Source organism: Crocodylus porosus, unplaced genomic scaffold (genome assembly GCF_001723895.1).
Source record: "Crocodylus porosus isolate Cpor-Errol unplaced genomic scaffold, CroPor_comp1, whole genome shotgun sequence".
In the NCBI taxonomy this organism is placed as follows: domain Eukaryota; kingdom Metazoa; phylum Chordata; order Crocodylia; family Crocodylidae; genus Crocodylus; species Crocodylus porosus.
The window spans coordinates 1,033,939-1,053,252 of record NW_017728938.1 but is presented as its reverse complement, the minus strand read 5'-3'; the positions used below and the strand labels follow the sequence as shown (position 1 = coordinate 1,053,252).

Sequence of the window (19,314 nt, the reverse complement as noted above, 5' to 3'; positions counted from 1 at the left end):
ATTCTCTGGGCTATCTAGCCCTATCTCTGCCACTTCTGGGGTACACTGAAGCTTGCATCCTGCTCCAGCAAACTAGAGCCGCAGATGCCTCCCTAGCACTCTGGGACCTCCTCTCACCTCTTTCTAGTCCCAAACTGCCAGTTTAAATGATAAACAAAATCATACACCCTATGGCTGTAAGATGGACTTCCTCACTCTGGTCATGTTCCCCTGCAGACCATCCAAGCCTTACTTTCAGGGCTTCTATAAGCTCAGGAGACATCCAGGCAGTCTTCTGCAGCCTCTCTGCTTGGAAGGTCTTTCCACTCCAGCCGGTAGGGCCAGACTGACTGCTTTGGCTCAGCCCTGGGCATATATCTCCCAGGCCCTGCTCCTTTCCAGTCAAATGACTTCTCCAGGTACCATCAGGTACTTTCTCTTTAGGATTCCTGGCTTCATCCCATGGTAGCTTACTGTTGCTGCCTAGCTGCTGGACTGCTGCAGAGTGGTTTATCTTGCAATAGGCCCTCCCTTCCTATAAGGAGTCATCTCATCATAGAAGCCAGTCAGATTGGTCAGGTGTGACTTACCTTGGGTGAGTCCATGCAAACTGTTCCTAATCGTCACCTTCTCCTCCAAATGGATTTCTTGAGGACCTGCTCCCTGATTTTTCCAGGGATTGAGGTGAGGCTGACAGGTCTGTAGTTCCCTGGATGCTCATTCTTCCTTTTCTTCAAGATGAGCACTATATTTGCCCTTTTCCAATCATCTGGGACCTCTCCTGATCACCACGAGTTTTCAAAGAAGATGGCCAGTGGCTCTGCAGTCACATCACCCAACTCCCTCAGCACTCTCAGGTGCATCGCACCCAGCCCTCTGTATGCATCCAACTTTTCTAAATAGTCGCTAACCTCTTCTTTCACCACTAGCACACTAACGAATCAGCGCTGGGGACCCCCACCACTCATCGACTGGCCGGCAGGGGACTCTTTCCTTCTTGACCGACTGCCATGGGTATACTGACCCAAAAAGGTTGAAAACCCCTACCTTAAAGGATTCTCTTCAAAGAGGGGGGCAGCAAACTGACCTCAGAACTGACCTGCAAACTGCCCTGTTTGCTGACTCCCTGGTCGCAAAGGGAGTCTTCTAATTTTATACCTTCCCAGGCCTGGACTAACTCCACTCCCTTGGTACTGCTTTTATCAGACACAGGCAGCAATCGCCCAACTGTTCAGAGCACATGACCAAACACTCAGCAAACCAAACACCCAGGCAGCCCTGGCTCACTTACCTTCCCAGAGTGGTAATCTGGTGCCTGGATCCTCTTCCTCAGCAAACTGCTTGCAAACTACCCTGTTTACTGCCCCTGTTTACTCACTCACTGATTGCTTGGGGTGTCTCCTTTTACATCCTCCAAAGGATGTCATAGTACTCCAGGCTGCCCTGGCACCCTGGTTGAGAATCACTGCTTTAGTGATTTATAATCCAGCTTTATTTGATACAGTCCATGGAGCCCTATCATTCAAGCCATAATGTTGCCTGTGGGTCTTGGATTAGGCCTGCATGCAGTATGTACCAGCCCTGACCCATGTGGAGCTTGTGTGGCCAGTTTAGTGTGTGCTGTGTGGAGCCAGGACTGATATCTGGTGCATGTGGCACATGTGTTTTGAGCTGGGCTGCATCCATTGCACAGGGCCAGGCTGGTGGTGGCACCTCATGCAGCACATGCGCCAGAACAGCCCCACATGCAGCCTATGCCCTGGACAGGGCCGTGGCAGGTGCATACTGAATGTGTCGCAAGGGGCTAGAGCTAGAGTATGTGCTGCACATAGGGTACAGGGCCAGTCTGAAGCACATGCTTCATGCGGTACTTATGCTGGCCCAGCCCTACACATTGGCTCCAGGATGGAGGACCAGTCTGTAGGACTTATGTAGCCCATAGACTGCCCCCCACCCCGGTTGGCAGGCCAAATAACTTTGATACCTCTGGGCTAGGTCAGTACATTTGGCCTTTATGCATTCAGACCAATAATTGGTGCATGTAAAAAAAGATCAGCATAGAGCTGAAGATGTTACAAAGGGAGGACTGTGATTTAGAATAGATTATTTAAAGCCAAAATTGAAAGCGGAATAAGAGCAAGCCTTTAAGCAATTGGTGTATGGAAATCTCTTCATCCTTGCACTCTTCCCAATGCCATCTTTATCATTTCAGAATTCTATCTTCAAAGGCAGTCCATGAAGGACTGAAGAATCAGGAACTGAACTCTGCTGACTCAGGTGAGAGATTTGGTCATTGGGTTAAGAAGCTGTAAAAACACTAGATCAAGGGTGACAAATTGTTTTGACCTTCCCCCCACCACTTCTGCCACGAGCACCATCCTGAGGCCAGATCCAGCCTGCAAGGCAGTGGCAGGGAGCAGCATGAGTTAAGTTGTTGCTTGCCTTCTGCCACTAACACGGATCCCTAGCACAGGGGATGGCAGTTATTTTGGCTGGAAGGCCGCTTAATGAGTTTTGGTGAGCTATTGAGGACTGCAAGGGTAGCCCTGCCCCTTGACAGCTGCCCCACCCCCGGTCACCATCTTGGGACCAAAATGTTCTCCCCTCTAACCCCTGCCCTTTGCCACCAAAAGTCCCTCCCCTTGCCCCGAAAGTACTCTTTTTGGGAGGGGAGAGTTGCCATCTTAGTTTTTTTCTGGTTCTTGATCATATACTAAAAGCTAAACACCTACTATAAACATTTACATTTTATTTCAAAAAATATTTTTGTCATGATATGTCTGTGTACTGCATATAGAGATTATTGCATAATAACTCAAAAATAAAGTCTTACTCTTTTGTGTTGTGTGTGGTTAGGGGTGGGTGTGTGTATGGTAGGGTGTGGGGGGGGAACTTGTTAGGGGGTGTGAGAGGGAGCAATAGGGTATATATGTGGCAGGGCATGGGTATGTGGTGTTTGTGGGGTGTGAGGGAGGGTGAGGAGGTATAGGGACCCCCAATGGTGCATAGCCCCCACCCCCAGCAGCAGCAGCAGAGGGCTGGTGCTCATGGCCTGCACAGGTGCTGGCACCCAGTGGCGCACAACTTTGGGCAGCACTGCACATGGTGGCAAGGAGTGCAGCCTCGCCAGACTGCCTCTGTCACGTGGGGCTCCACATGGTGCATGTGCAGATCCCAACAGTTGTGCACCACTGAGGGAAGCCCTGCGCAGTGGTGCCGGCTGCCTTTGCAAGTCTTCCATGCAGGTCCTGGGACTCCACCAGAAGTGGAGGGGAGCCCCTGCTTTGTGTAGAGCTTTGTTCAGTGATGCACAAGTGCCAGGAGCTGCACTTGTGATGAGTAGAGGTGTGCCAGCCAGGCTGCACCCCTCACCACCATATGCAGTGCTGGCCAGAGCTGCATGCTGCCAGAAAGCAGCACCTGCACAGGCCATGAGCACTGACCCCCACTGCTTCTGCTGCCACTGCTGGCAGGGGCTGTGCGCCATGGTGGGGAGTATGTGTGGGGTCACCACCCCCCCACTCTCCCTCCCTCACACCCACCCCTGCCTCACTCACACCTTGGGCATGGGTTCTGTGCTGCCCCAGCCCCATGCTGTGCACTCCTGCCCAGCTGCAGCTCCCTCTGGTCCCACCCCTGCCACTTCTCTACCTGATGCCTGGAACAAGCAGAACACCAGGGAAGCCGAGCAGGTCCCCCGGCAACTGAAGCAGTGGCAAGAGCAGCTCTGCCTGGAAGCTGTGTTCTGCCTAGGCTGGGCCAGGCCCTTCTGCCCACAAAGGTGGGTGCAAGCCATGTGGGCTGGGCAAGGTACAACTAGTTGGTGGGTTCCTGTTGGCCAGATGAAATTGCCTAGTAGACAAGATGTGGCCTGTGGACCACATTTTGCCCACCCCTGCCCTAACAGGTCTCCATATCCTGGATTTTGGAATCAGGCTCTGCCCCCTGTGCCCAGCCCTTGAATTCCCTGCTTCTCTTGGAGCTCTGCAGAACAAATGATATGGCCTTGCAGGCTGGATATAACCCATGAGCCATATATTTTATCTGCCAGCTATGAATCAATGATCTCAATATCCAGCAATGCGATAGTGCAAAAGGAAGGGTTTTGACAATCTTTACTCTGAATATAGTCTGTCAAGTGATGAATAAGTCTTAGGGATGTGAAAGCTAAAACAATTAATCATGCATGTGTTTAACTGATAAGTGAAATAATAACCAGTTAGCTTACTAGTTATCCTTTAGCTCAGGATGGGCATAGTCTGGCAGGGAAGTGGGGAAAGGAAGCCACAGGGCTCCCCAGCAGGGACCAGAAGGCAGCAGGGCAGGGAGGGAGGGGTGAGGAGGTGGGAGGGCTAGGGAAAGGATGAGGGGAATTTGTGCCCAGAGCCCAAGAAAAAAGTGAGCAACCCAATGACTCATCAATTAAGCAATTAGCTGCTCATTCATAGGTGCTCCCTTCCTCCCATCTAGCATGGGTTTCAGGTGAGCTGTGTTGTCTGGTTGGACTTCCCTCCTTCCCCTAGTCAAAGGACTCTGAGAGTGGGGAGTAGTTCCCAGTAACATCTGTGTCTAACCTGCTGTGTTATCAGCAGGGATCCTGGTTTTCTCTGATGATAGATATATATATAGAAATATAATAATGGTGTTTCATTTTGATCATGGAAAAACATGGATTTTGGACTACTATTTTAAATCTGGAAATTGGGGATGTTTTTATTACGAGAGAAAACCAGGAGCTCTGGTTATTAGTTGATCATTGAGTTAGAGGAAGTTAAACATTTTTTTAAAATTATATATCCCAAATAAATCTGCAGTTGGTAAAAGCATGCAATTATTACTGCATCTGGTGCCATGAAAACTGTGTTGCGTTAATCTTGAAAGTTTTGGGCTCCAAATTTTGAAAGTTAGGTTATTTTAGTATCTTTTCTCCCAGGAATGGATATCCCAGTGGAAGTCAGGGCCATTAGTGTTGTATTAATCATATCTTGATTGTTCCTGGACGTTTTCCTGTAAGCTATCTAAGTGCTTTTTGTTAAATATACCAGGATCATAGAATCATAGAAAAGAACAGCTGGAAGGGACTTTCAGAGGTCATCTAGTCCAACCTCCTGCCTGAGGTAGGATCATCCTTATCCAAACTATCCTATACAAATCCATTGTCTAACCTATTAGCAAAACGATTCAATCAACCCTGACACAACCACAAGGCATAGCACCTAAATCTGCCACAGGTAGACGATGGTGGCCAGAGTCTTTCTGCTGCAGAGTTTCAAGGAAGAGGGTCATGCTTCCTTCCTCCCTATTAGGAAAACAAAACCCCCACAAGCTATACCAATCTGACCATGGGGGTAAAATTCCTTCCTGACCCTAGTGATAGGTCTTGCTCTGGGAAGAGAAAGAAAACCCTCTAGCCAAAAACCTCTGGGTTGAAGTCCCAGTGGGACCATTGGCCGCACCCCAGTCAACTTCTCCAGCCTTGGTTGCAATACCTAGTGTTTCCAAGATAAACCCCTTCCCCTCCTGCTCCTGCTAACACATATAGCAGCAGGAGTGGGGAAAATTTTCTGGCCCCATCCAGCAACCAGCAAAGCCCAGAAAGCATAGGAAATATCCATAGTACTGCATAGGCATAACTACTCTTAGACCATCCCTGACCCATACTTATCCAACCTCTTTTTGAACACCTCCAGTGATGGAGATTCAAGAACTCCCCTAGGGAGTCTTCCACTGCCGCACTGTTTTAACAGCGAAGAAGATTTTCCAGATCTCTAACTGTAGGAAGGTTTGAGCCTCAGGGGCAGCTGTGACTGTCCTTGGTGGTCACCAGGAATCCTGGTTTTCACTGGTTTAAAAAAAATAAACAAACAAACCCAAATTTCAGGTTAAGTAACCCAAAATCCACATTTTTGTGTGATTAAAATGAAACACCACTGTATATATATATTTATATATTAGCGACATTTCATTTTGATCATGAAAAAATGTGGAATGTTACTTTTTTAAATCCAAAAATAGGGGATTTTTTTTTTAAAATCAGAGAATACCAGGATCCCTGGTGCTTACACAACCTATGCCATGCTCCAGCTCTAGGGTACCCTCCCCTCCTCACTTGCCAGCCATGCCTTGATGTACTTGTCTGATTGAAAGGGGGGCCACCTAATGGGTCCTAGAGTAGGCCTCAATTCCTCTGACAGCCAGCAGATCCCTTCCAAACCTCAATGGTCTCCATCTGGCCCTCAAGCTAAGTGGGCTGTCCTGGCCCATTTGTGCCCACCAGGGCATCAGCAGCCTTAAGAACTATTCACAGCCTCTGCCCATGCCTCAGGTGTTGCTATTCAGCCATTCTTCCTTGCTGGTGCTTCAACCTTCCCAGACTCCACCCCTTTACTCTCACTGGGCTTTCTAACCTAGGCCCACTCTTCTGGGCCTGGTTTCTGGGCTCGAGCCCTAGTCTTTCTTATTTTGTTTCTTGGCCTTCTGGCCCTAATGTCTGCCCCCTTTGAGCACTGTGTTCTGAGCCTACTTTGGCTGGGTCTGCATCCCTGGGCCTTGTCTCTGCCCTGCCTGGATGCTGTGTCCCCTGGCCCCTGGTTTGAGCGTTGGGTAAGTATGCAAATTGGGCTCAAAGAAAGGCTGGAGCTGTTTTTTTACTTCACCATGTCCAGTGGCAGGCAAGATGCTGAATTTTGCTTCTTCCTTCTTAAGTTGTGAAGTTTTGATTTCAAAACAGCTAATTACAATATCTTCCATGCATTGGTAGAGGGATAAAAAATTATTTATAGGGGCTGAGCGCATGTGCTCCCTCCCCTCCCAGCAGGTAAGTCTGTGGGGGAAAGGGAAGGACTGTGAGGGGGCAGATCGAGGCCCCAGCAGTGAGGGAGGGAGTGGGGCAGGGGTTGGGTGAATGGGGCCCTGGTCGGGCTGGGTCGTGGGACAGTCAGAGCCCAGACGGCTCATCCAGGGACACGGGGGCTGCTGCCACTGTGGACGCCCCGGCAGAGACCCAGGGGCCATGTGCCCCCCTCCGATCTGTGTGCAGAGCAGAGGTGGCTGCCTCTGTGCACTGGGCTTTCCTCCCTGCTGCAGCTGCCCTGGGAGCAGTGTGATACCATATGCATCCTGCTGCCAGGCGGGCAGGGGACACACTGCAGCCCAGCAGCAGGAGGCATATGGTATTGTGCCACTCCTGGGGCACCTGCAGCATGAAGCAAAGCCCTGTGCGCAGCCACCTTCGCCCCACACACAGATTGGAGGCCACATGCCTCTTGGGCCTCCACCAAGGTGTGCACAGCAGTGGGAGCCCTGCCCCCACCAGTCCCTGGGCAAGCCACCTGGGCTCTGATTGTCCCATGACCCAGCCCAGCCAGTGCCCCATTTACTCCAGCTCCTGCTAATGGCCTGTGTGCCACTCTCTCCCTCAATGTGAGGACCTCAATCTGTACCCCCAAGTCCCTTCCCCTTCAGAGTAGATGTACTTTCCTGCTGTACTGCTAGTGATCCCCATGCCAGGCTATGATCCTGGCTGCAGCCCGTGGCCAGGCTGCCTTGTGACCCCTGCTGCCCCACATCTGAGGGGAATGAGCCCCTTCACCCCAGCCTTCTGCCGCCTATGCTTCCATGTTCCATCTTCCCTTTTCCCTGGCAGGCCTCAAGACACTCTCATGCCCTCAGTCACTGTTGGGACCTTTGCCATCACCTGATAGTCCCAAACCCAAACCACCGGTGTAAACTATAACAAAGAACTTAGCTCTTTGGCTATAACACAAAACTCCAAGCCTGCTGGCTGTGTTACACCCTACTGGCCCTTGGTCATATCCCCCTAGTAGCAAGCCTTCAGTGCTTTACTTGCATTCCCAGGATGTGCCAGGAGTTCATTGGGCATTCTGTTAAATACTCTTCAAACTAAGAGCTCTTCTCTCTGCAGCTTACAGGGCCAGACTGTGTTTTTGGCTCAGGCTCTGAGCTTAGGTAGTTTATAAGCCCTTCAGATCAGGTGGTGTCCCAGCCAGCCACAGGAGTTTCTCCTTATGACCTGATGGCTGGTTTCCATGGCAGCTTGTGACTGTTGCTCTAGCAGCACCCCAGCTGCACAAACTAGGCTCTGCCCTGCTGTTTTACTGCCTAGCAGCTACCTTTGCAACAAGCATCTTAAGCAGAGTTCTCCTGACCAGGCTGCAGGGGCACCCCCTTACTTTAATGAGCAGCTCCCTGCCTAGGCAGCAGTGTTTCTCTGTTGCCTTTCTTGTTTCTGGCCTGTATTCTGCTGCCTGGGCTCTATCAGCTGCAGCTTTTCTCCTTAAAGTAACAGGAGCCCCAGACTCTGTTACACCAATTTAACCATACTTTGCTTCAACTTCAAACTATTGGTCCGCATCCTACTCTCTGCAGCAAGAAAATAAAATTTGTTTTCCCTCCTCTTTATGGCAACACTTCAGATATTTGAATACTGACTGCCATGTCTTCTTGTATCTTAAGTGCCTTTTCTTCAAGCTGATCATACTTGTTTCCTTCAACCTCCTCATTTGATTTGTTTTCCAAACCTGTGATCTTTTGTGTTGCCTGCCTCTGGACCTGTCTAATTTCTCCATGTCCTTTTCAAAATTTGGAGCCCAAAACTGCAAACAAAACCCCCATCCTACATGAGGCTGTATTCTTTGTAAGGGAAAAAAACTATTTCAAAACTGTCTCCTGGCAATAAATGTATTAAAATATTGAGATACATATATAGAACTGGATTTTAGGATTGGCTAGCATAATAAATATTTGTATTCTGAGCAGTTAGAGTCCCATAAGATACAAGTTTGCTTTTGTTTCTGGTAACACATTTATCACTGTAAACAAAGATTTTTCACAGAAAAAATATCTTATGTACTAGATAGTGAAATTTAATGGTTTCTGAATTGTTGAAAGAACGCATATAATAAACACATATACCTGCTGATGAAACAGGTCTGGCATCTAAATGACAGGGATCTGTATGACATCTAAATGTTTATTGCACTGTTTGACATACAGTAAAATGCATGTCTGAAGCTATGCCAGATACAGGTTTTGCAGAACTGATTGCATTTACTTTGCAATTACTGATTGCAATTACTTTGTATTTTAACTGATTTTTAAACAGAGGCACAATGTTAGTATGGTTTCATATGTTTTATCTGTTGGTTTTCAACCACTGGCATTAAGGCCTCTAAATGAAAAAGTTTCTCAGTCAAAATGTGTAATATTACTAGAGAAAAACAATTTTATTGTTATACATCTGTAGGTATCCAATCTACATTTTAAAGGATGCCAAAGTACTTCACCTACTTTAGTAGACATGAGAACTAAAAACACAGCTTCTTTCATTAAGCATTACAATGTAGCAATCATTGGAAACACAGCATTTAGGAAAATAGGTTAATACATCAACAATTTCTATATGGATAGGTCATTACCCAAACTTAATCTCTCTGACCTTAGATCACCCAGATCTAGTTTATTCTCATCTTTGGGTTGAAAAAACTGGCTTGCTTCTGCAGTATATGTATGTCAACCTTGCCAGCCTGTCACTGTTTGCTGATGTTCATTGAGGATACATGCATCATATTCATAAAAAAGATACGGGATGGCTTGGCTAAGGATGATCCAGCCTCGCGGGGAGGGGAGGGGGTTGAACTAGCATTTCTCAACCCATGGGTCATGACCCAAAAGTGGGTCACAAGAATATTTCAAAGGGTTGTGAGCAAGTGCCAGAAAAAAGTATGAGAGCACGGGTTTCCCCTTGCAGGTTGGCAGTATTCCAGCCTGCAAGGGCCTGTTTGGGGCATGGCCAGCAGCACCCAGGCAGGGTCCTGGGAGCAGGGGTTGGAGGGCCCAGACCAGCAGCCAGAGGAAGCTAAGTGTATCAGGAGTTGGGGTTGGAGGGCTAGGGCTTGGGGACTGCTGGGGGAGGTTGGGGGCAGGTAGCTGCCAGCATTGAGGGAAGGTGGCTGGGCACTGAGGCTCTAGCAGGGCAAGGACAGCAGAGGAGAAAGCTCCTGCTGCTTCATCAGGGGAAGGGGTAGAGCAGACCTACATGGCCAGGCTGGTGACACCAAGGCTGGTGTCTGTGGGCGGGACAGCTGGAAGACACTGCTGGAGTGGCAGGAGGGGCCATGACCAGGCTGCCTGGCACAGCACGTGAACCCTAGCCCAGGGCAGGTGTGCCAGAGACCTCTGCTCCTCCTCCCTCCATCCTCACTCCACTGCCCCTGACATGAGCTGGAGCCACTGTAGTCATGGCACTCAGGCCTGAGCAGGATGAGGAAAGGTGGGGGCCCCCTTCATCAGGGCTTGGTGCAGGGGGAGGGGGCTGAGGCTTGGGAGTGAGGGTCAGCATGGCCCAGGGGGGATAGGGGGCTGTGGGTCAGGCGGCAGGACCAGGGGTGCATGGGTCAAGACAAGCCATTGATCTTGGCAAATGGGTTCCAGTACAAAAAAGGTTGAGAACCACTGAACTAGGTGACCTCTGGAGGTTCTTCTAGCTCTACTTCTCTATGATTCTATGATTATCTAAAATAGCAGACTCTTGTAATGCCTACTTTTTTGAAATACCACCTGCTCAAAAGTGTATTCCAGTGAAAAGTTGATAATCTTTTTTAATGACGTGAAGCTTTTCTCTAGCCTAGAGGGTTATAAGCAAGGATCCTGGTTTTCTCTGTTTAAAAATTGCAAGTTCTCTGACAAAAATGCACAGTCACAAATTCTTTTATTAGAAAACCCCCAAATCTGCATTTTTCCATGATTTAAATTGAAATGCCACACAATGTTTTATTGATATATTTACAATTTTGAAGCAGTTTGGAAGCCTAACAGTGCCTCGATCATTATCATAAAATAAATTCTAAATGCCTATACATTTGGGTGTTTGATTTTGCGTTTTTTATCATGGAAACTCAGAGCTCCCTCATTCCCTTCAATCAGGGCACCCTCCCCCCCCCCCCGCTTTATGGTGCTGCTGCTTTGTGGTTCTGAGCAGTCCTAATAATGTAGGTGCCTTGAAGGCCTATGCAAGGCTGCTTTGGATGCCAGTGATCCAATCCAGAGGTCTGGACCGGGTTCCCGCTTTGATCCGGCCAAAGTGGCTCCAAAGCTTTGGAGCTGCCTCGGAGATCCAGCTGTGGGGTATAATGGGAAATCAATGAAATATCTATAACTTTGTTGTTTTTGTCTGATTTGGATGAAACTTGCAGCCTCTACTGAGAACATAAAGCCTGCCAAGTTTCAAGACGATCAGTGGAGGGGTTTTGGGGGAACCACACCACAAATTCTTGAAAGCAAAACTCATGCCACGTGTATGTGTTACACCACAGGGGGGTGAAAACTGCAGGAGTGATAGCCCCTGAGGCCATGAAGACTGTCAGTTTTCAAGAAGATAGGTACAGGGGTGCGGGGGGAACTGCACCTCAAGCTGCTGACAGGCAAAACTCGTAACATGGGTGCTCGTGCAACTGCCTGTTTCTGTCTTGGGGCAGTTGATTGTCTGTATTATCTCCTCTCCTTAGTCTGAAGTTGTGTAGGCGTTAGTTATGTGTTAACAAGTTAAGTAGCAAGGATTAACACCTACAAAACCACAGACTAAAGGAGAGGAAATAATACAGACAATCAACTGCCCCAAGACGGAGACAGTCAGTTGCACAAGCACCCATGTCACAAGCTTTGCCTGTCAGCAGCTAGAGGTGCAGGGCCCCATGGGTCCATCACATTCCCATGGGTGGGTGTGCCCAGGCCACCATGGGCCCATCACGCTCCCATGAATGAGGGGCCCCAGAACCCGCCCTGCACCTATCTCCTTGACAACTGGCAGGCTTCACGGCTGCAGCAGGGGCTAGCAGGCCTGCAGCTTTCACCCTGCTGTGCTTTAACACACACAGTGTCACCCATGTCATGAGTTCTGCTTGCCTGCAGCTTGAGACGCAGTTCCCCCCAAACCCCTGCGCCTATCTCCTTGAAACTTGGCAGGCTTCATGGCCTCACTAGAGGCTACCATCCCTGCAAGTTTCATCCAAATTGGACAAAAAAACAACAAACTTATGGATATTTCATTGATTCCCCATTATACCCTATGGCCGGATCTCTGAGGTGGCTCCGAAGCTTTCCAAAGCGGTTTGGAAACTCCTAACAAAAGTCTAACAAAGCCAACTCTTAGATCCGGACATGCTGCTTCGGATGTGACAGCGTCTAAAGCTTCTTCAGATCTGAAGCACGGTCTGAAGCCTCGCATAGCTGTAGTGCCTTGCCCATGCCACTGTCCCTCACTCCTGACCCACAGCCCCCCAGCCCTGCTGGTGCCACTCATTCCCCAACTACAGCCCCCTGGCCTTGCTGGTGTCCCACATTCCCCACCCCCTCAGCCCTGCTGGAGGCAGCCCCCAGCTGTCAATGCTATGGGGCCAGGGACCTGAGTCTGCAGCTCCCTGTCCTCCACAGAAGTACCTGATCCCTGGCTGTTGCCCATGAGATGCAGGAGCTGCTGCAGTGGAGCAGAGCATGGAGCCCAACTCCTGCTTCTCCATGGTTGGCATGGCCAGAGCAGAACCCATCACGGGGTGTGGACATGGGCTGCCCACTGCAGGCGTGGGCTTCCCACCCTCCTGCCTTCCCCCAGGGCATCCGTGGCTCAGCAGGTGGGACCCAGCACAGGAGGGCAGAGCTGAGCAGGGAATCTTGTTGCTGCCGCTGGGAGTTCCACATTGCCATGGCAAGATGTCCCCTGCACAGCTGGCAGCAGTGAAGGGCACAACTCTGCGCCCCCTCCCCCACTGAAGACGGGTGGGCAGGAGGCATTTCATCATGGCCACGTGAACTCCCAGCAGTGGCACTAAGCTTCCCCACCCTGCTGTGCCCTGCCATACTGGGTCCCGGCCACTGGGCCTCGAAGGCTGCAGCAGAGGGCAGCACGGTGGGCAGCCCAAGCCTGCAGCAGGCAGCCTGCACCTACTCCCACCCCATGCAGAGATCTGGGGGGCATATGTTCCCCATACCTTCTCTGGGAGTGCACTCAGCAGTGGGGAGCCATCCTCACCCCTGTTGCCCCCTAGTTGAGCTGCCCCTGGCTCCATCCCACTTCTGCCAGCCCCAGGATCCAAGCTCCATGCACTACCTGAGCTGGGCAGCAGTCCTAGCCCTACCCAACTCCCTCCCTCCTTTACTATGGAGGCCTCAATCCGTTCACCCCCAGTCCCAGCAGACTCTGGGAGCTGCTCTCCAGGCTGCCTGGCAGCCATGTGCATATACATGTACAAGGCACCCCCTACCTGACCACCCTCTTCCTGCTCCCCCTAGGCCCTTGCAGCCTGGAACTTTTCCTACTGTTTCCCACATTTTTCTCCTTTAAAAGAGAAAATCCAGGTTTTTCTCCTTTAAAAGGAGAAAAAATCTGGGTTTTACCATGTTTTTCCATGGTGAACAGAAAACCCAGATCCCCCGTTATATGCTATCCAGCCTTAAATCTATCATGGGTCAAATATTTCCTGTCTTGGGCCTCAAAATCCTGTTATAACAGAGAAAAAAGACCAAACATTTTTTGTTGATTCATTTTAATGTTTTTCTGAGCTGCTTAAAATATTAGAAATAACTCCAAAAATAGATCACTGGCCAGAACCCATGAGGTGGGTGGTCAGAGATGCATGGTAAATCGCAAGGTCATGTGACTGGATTTGTTTTCTGGCTCACATCTTAACTGTATTATAGGGATATTGCCAGCAGGCATACAAGGAACAAATACACATGTAAAATTTACAGGGCATCTATACACTTCCTCCAGGGCAGGAGAGGTGGTGCTTTTATTAGACCAGCTGAGAGCCACTCTAATTAAAGCACCTACAGTGTCACATGTATTCAGTGTCCCATGCTTCAAAATGGTGGTAGGGATGCTTTAACTAAAGCTTATTGGATGAGCTTTGGTTAAAGTGCCCCCATAACCATTTTGAAATGCAGGGACACTGAATACATGTGATATAGAGGCTCCTGGAGTACACTGACACATAACCTATACACATGAATTCCATCATGTGTATAGGCACCCAAAAAGTCCATCTCTGCAACATCTAGCAGCTGGAGTTATAGTTACGGAAGTGATATTTTAACTCTATACATTCATATAGACTATTTATTTCTTTTCCTTTTTTCTACAACTTGTAGTAATATTAAGCCTTGCAAGAATTAAGAGGAGGTTTTTTTTGTTTGTTTGCTTTTTCTTTATTTTTTGGGGGAAGTGGTAGAGGGATGGGGAAATGGCACTAAGTAATTTAAATTTTGGCTACTTTTCATTTCTCAGTGATAATTAATGGGAAGTACTGCTGCCCAAAGATCTACTTCAACCACCGGTGCTTCTCAGGGCCTTACCTCAACAAAGGGAGAATTGCAGAGCTTCCCCAGTCTGTAGGACCTGGAAACTGTGTTCTTGTTCTTAAAGAGGTGAGGTGGTTCTGAGGGTGGAGCTGTGTGTGCAGTAGTGTACGTTAAACTCCTGAGTATCTTTCTAGTTAGAGATGAGTAATAGACTGTTAAATAATAGGAAATGAGTGGTAATGAGCTACGAGTTCAGTTTCTTTTTTAAAATGAAGTATGAGGCATTGAGTAGTTTATGAGTGGTTTGAGTCATGACAATATGCTTCTAATCTTCCAGTGATCTGATTATCTCATTACTACTGCATTTTTTAGTTTTATATAGAGTAAACTAAAATTTGCCACTTATGAAAACAGCCAATTGTGGCTGGTATACTTTGGCCTTCATTGAAACCCCATAATATGAAATTAGTTCTTAATATTTTAATAGTTCATTTTTAAACCAAGAAAAGTAGCCCAGAAAGTTTCCTTCTACAATCTTATGCGTTTATGGCCAAACTGATGAAATATAATTTCTCTTCCATGACAATTGGCAAAAAATGCCAATTAATTGGGTAAATATTATAATAATATTTAAGGAGCTTTTTGAATTTTTTGCAAATACCAGTCAGCCTAATTTAGGGAAAATTGAACAAACTGACTATGTTCTGACTAAAAGTAAACCTGGTGTCTTATAGCAAATGATCTGTTTCCCAGAAAATATTTTATATCAAATCACATAAAAATGAAACATTTTCATATGACATGAGCTGTTTTGCTGAACCTTCTAAAGACCAGAATTCTGATGTACAATGTATCATCTAAAATGAAATTATGAATATTTTCATGGGAAATACCCCTTCTTCTCCTGCTTTCATCAGAACTCTCTAAAGAACAGTGTGTGGATTAAGTGTACTATTAGTGTAAATTAAGCAAAGGTTATGAGCAGCTGTTACATTTTTCTTGGGACCAGTTGTGCCTGTCTTTGTCTCAGAACAGAAAAGTTGCAGGATTTGCATTACAAACATTGCCCTTCTAATAAGTGTTCTATAAGCAGCTGAATGTAGTGCTGCTTTTCTGCTGTTTATCCAATGATGCAATCCCAGGAGATCCATTCAGACACACTTTGCAATAAACTGTTAGCTGGTCTTGTCCCACAGACCTTGAAGTCTGTCTTGGAACAAAAGTAGTAGACATCTGACTGATCACAGTTTACCCCAGGAGAAAATAGATGCTCTCAGGACAAATGCAATGTTTGCTCGTAATCCTCTGCTTTTTTCCATTAAATACAAGAAAGGAGACAAAGGCTGTCTGAAAAGACCTTCTAGCAAACAAGTCAGAAACCAAGACTCTTGGGGCAACCACTTATAATGTTTGTTGAAAAGGTTTTAGTTGAAACATGTATAACAGTCACATAGGAAAAACTTATGAGCATTTTTCTGTCTATTGGTGGCAGATCAACAGGCCTTTATTATGCCTTAACAATGGCTGAAGCAGTATGATAAGTACCAACCAAGCTGCACTTCTACAGAAACATACATCTTTATTAAGGCTGTGCGAAATTTCGCCAGCTGTTTCAATTCAACACTATTTCGACTCATTTCAAGCTTGAAGCAGCGAAATCAAATTGACATGAAGGGGTTCGAAACAGCCTTGAAACAAAACAAGGCTAGTTGAAACTTTCAAAAGTTTCAAACGTTTTGAGTTTTGAAGCAGCCAGGTGCTGGGAGACAGGGGAGAACCAGGGTTGCGATTCCAGTGGCTCTGCAGCCCCATGTGGCTCAGCTGAGAGCACAGCCCTGGCTCTCCCTGCTTCCCACTGCCAGGCTGCGGGAAGCCAATCACAGTGCGGGGGAAGGGGCTGCGATTGGGCTGGAGAAGGGAACTAAGCCTGATCGATCAGTTCCACTCCCGCAGCCCGGTCTAGCTCAGTTCTCTTTCCCAGCTCCCTGGTCCCAGGTGGCAGCACCCGGCTTCCCTCCCTCATCTGGCAGGCAGATCAGTGACCCACAGCCCTGGGAGGACTAGCACAGCCCCCGTGGCCCTCCCGAGGTTGCGGGCCCCCATCTGCCTGCTGGATAAGAGTGGCTGTTTCAAGCTTCCTCATTATAATGAATGGGTGAAAAGTCAAAACAGCATCACTGTTTCAACAAACCAAAATGGAACAGCCATTTCTAATCAAAATGAAATTTGAAACGAAGCACTCTTCCATTGAAACCTCGAAACTGAATTCGAAATGGAACAGTGCCGTTTTGTACAGCCCTAATCCTTATATAGATGACCACTGCTTTGCATGCCTAACTTATTTATGCTTTTGATAGAATAATATATATCTATATATGTGTGTGTGTGAATATATACTTTTTTTTTTACTCTGGTTAATGAAAGATTAGGCCATTGTTTAAATATTGTTGGTTTATTTTTATAATTGCATAAATTATGAATATCAATAAATTTACATGGTAGATAATCAGATTGTGCACTTTATGTGAAATTGTTTATAGTCAGCTTTTGGGAGTTGTTCAGTATATTGCCCAGTTACCAGGTAGCATTATTGGGGTAGCAGAAAAGTTACTTGACATGGTCTGAAGCATATGACATCAGCAACTGTTTCATACAGCGTTACAGTTAGGATGGTCGTGCTACATTTTCACTGTTCCTAGTTAGCCCACATGTAACTATTAGAATGCGACAGTACTTTTGAAATATTCCCTTTTAGAAATGGCTCCAAATGTGCATGTGTATATGCCCTTTGAGGAAACCTCAGATTGTAGAAGGTGCCTCTGTTGTATTACTGGCCCCAAGAGACATTCACTTTAAAGATGTGATGGCATCTAACCCTCAATCCAAACAATCATGCCACACATGTATGGCAGGGTGTGCGATTTTGAGATCGAGGATGACACCTTACTTTTGGTGCAGGGGGCCCAGATCAAGAGCCCAGCAAGATGAAGCAAATCAGCTGACTGTCAGTCAGGACCAGGAACCAGAATGGTCCCTGGCCCCAGCTGCCAGTCAGCTCAGCACACTGGGAGCATAGCACCAAACTGCTGCAATCTGATGCTAGGCTGTCTGTGCACTGGGAGTTGTATAAGCCCTATGTGCAGCCCAGCCAAGTAGGACACAGGCGTTGATAGCTCCTTTTCCTCCCCCCTTCCCCCTCCCCAGTGAGGAACCCAATATCAGGCTGTGGCAGCCCAGTGCGAGGTTCCCCATGTGCAGAGTGCTGGATGAGACCTATGTGCTGCTTACCTGGGCAACACATGGGGCTTGATAGCACCCTGCAACTGGGTAGCCTAGCATCAGGCAGTGGCAGCCTGGTATCACTCAAATCCTGTATGCTACACAGCATAGGGAAAGCCCAGCACAGACTATGGTCCAATGCAGTGATCCCTGTGTGCTGTCCAGCTAGGTGCTGCATGGAGTTTATACAGGTCTCAGTGCATGAAGGTCCTGGCATTGAACTGCAGCAGCCCAGTGCTGGGCTTCCTGTACACTGATACCTCTTTAAAATGAGGCTACATGTTCAATTTAAGGTGTGACACATAAGCCACAAAGTTGTTATTCATTTTATGTGGATTAACTTTGTGGCTCATTTACTGCATTGTCGCGCCTTAAATTAACTTGCATGTATGGCTAAGTTATTATTTAGAGGCTGATTTAACATGTTAATCACATATTAAAGATAATGTGTGTCAGGGGCCATTCTCTTGTTAATTTTTTGATTGGACGGTCACTATGTTATTTCTATAATAAAAAGCCCAGTGTTTCAGAAGAGGTTGGGCATGGATTTTGAAGCAGTCCAGAATCCAGATTAAACTGCTCACATTTATCAAGGTTATGGACACAGGCAGTCATGGAGTACATGAGGCAGCCCTTTGAGTGTCACTCAGTCTCTAGAGGGAAAGCTCAAAGATGTGTTACATATTCCAGCAGTAAAATGTTGCTGGCATTAGCAACATTAGTTGTATGAACTTTGCAGTATCTACTCTGCAATTAAATTATGTGGTATGAGGGAAGACTACTGAAGCTGCAAGAAAAGCTGAGATCTGCTAGAATCAGTAACCTCTCAGTAGTTAGTTCTTAAGGCTTGGCATGACTCCATTTTCTGTCTGTACTTGATATGTTTTTCTTCATGTTAGCAGTTATAATGTTTCTATAATCCCATTGTGACTGAATATATGCTGAACATTTGATGTAGATGAATAGAAGTAATGTACTATTTTAACCTAGCATTTTAATACAGAGTTGCTGTACTTATAACCTAATTGTTCTTTTTCACCCTTCTTCATTCATTTCCATTTGCAGGTTCTCACTTTATTGATCAATGCAGCCTACAAACCCAGCCGTGTCCTTCGAGAGCTCCAGCTGGATGAAGAAGCTGCATGGCTTGGGCATGGAGAGACTCTGAAGGCAAAGTAAATTCTGTACCCTATATCTAATTAATTTACTCCCAGTAGTAATCTCTTTTTTACAAACTACATTTTGCTTAAGAACTTATCTTTCAGACCTTTATGCAGTTTAAGTCCATAAGGATGTTGCAAAATGTAATCCCCAAATTAATGTAATTTTTTTCTGGAGCATCCAGCAGAGTGCTTCTGACTCTCTCATGTGTCAGGTGGGCTCTGATGCTGCTTTGTTTTAAATGGATTAATACTGCAGTAATTAGTGCAATATGGCAGATGCATCTGTTAGACCAGTAGAGAAAAGGTAAAAGCTTTGTAATAGGACTGAAGATAGTATCAGCATTTTAACTGTTAACAGACCTGTCAGAGAAGGTTCTCAGACTGTCATCACCTTCCAATTTCTGTACATGAAAACAGTTCCTCATTTAAATATTATCTATTGAGCTTTAGTAAGGCTCGAACAGGGACTGGGTTAGAATTCTGTTTGACTTGTTAGCCCCTTGAAGTGTTGCTCAGCATTTTGATGAGTTTTGTTAATCTGCAATATAGATATTGCTGAGAGAGAACTGGGATGAAGGAA

The 19,314-nt window shown here is 47.0% G+C and overlaps 1 protein-coding gene across 6 annotated transcripts in view; it reads left to right on the top strand.

Annotated features, from left to right (window-relative positions):
• Positions 1 to 19,314, top strand: part of SFMBT1 (Scm-like with four mbt domains 1) — a 129,751-nt gene that overhangs the window by 88,817 nt on the left and 21,620 nt on the right. For all 6 annotated transcript variants that reach the window (XR_002103218.1, XR_002103217.1, XM_019547429.1 and 3 more), the window contains 3 exons: positions 2,192 to 2,256; positions 14,279 to 14,418; positions 18,637 to 18,746. Coding sequence is in view for 4 of the 6 variants with exons in the window: in XM_019547429.1 (XP_019402974.1) it covers positions 2,192 to 2,256; positions 14,279 to 14,418; positions 18,637 to 18,746 (315 nt within the window). In the remaining 2 variants the exon portion in view is untranslated. The remainder of the gene's footprint in view (positions 1 to 2,191; positions 2,257 to 14,278; positions 14,419 to 18,636; positions 18,747 to 19,314) is intronic.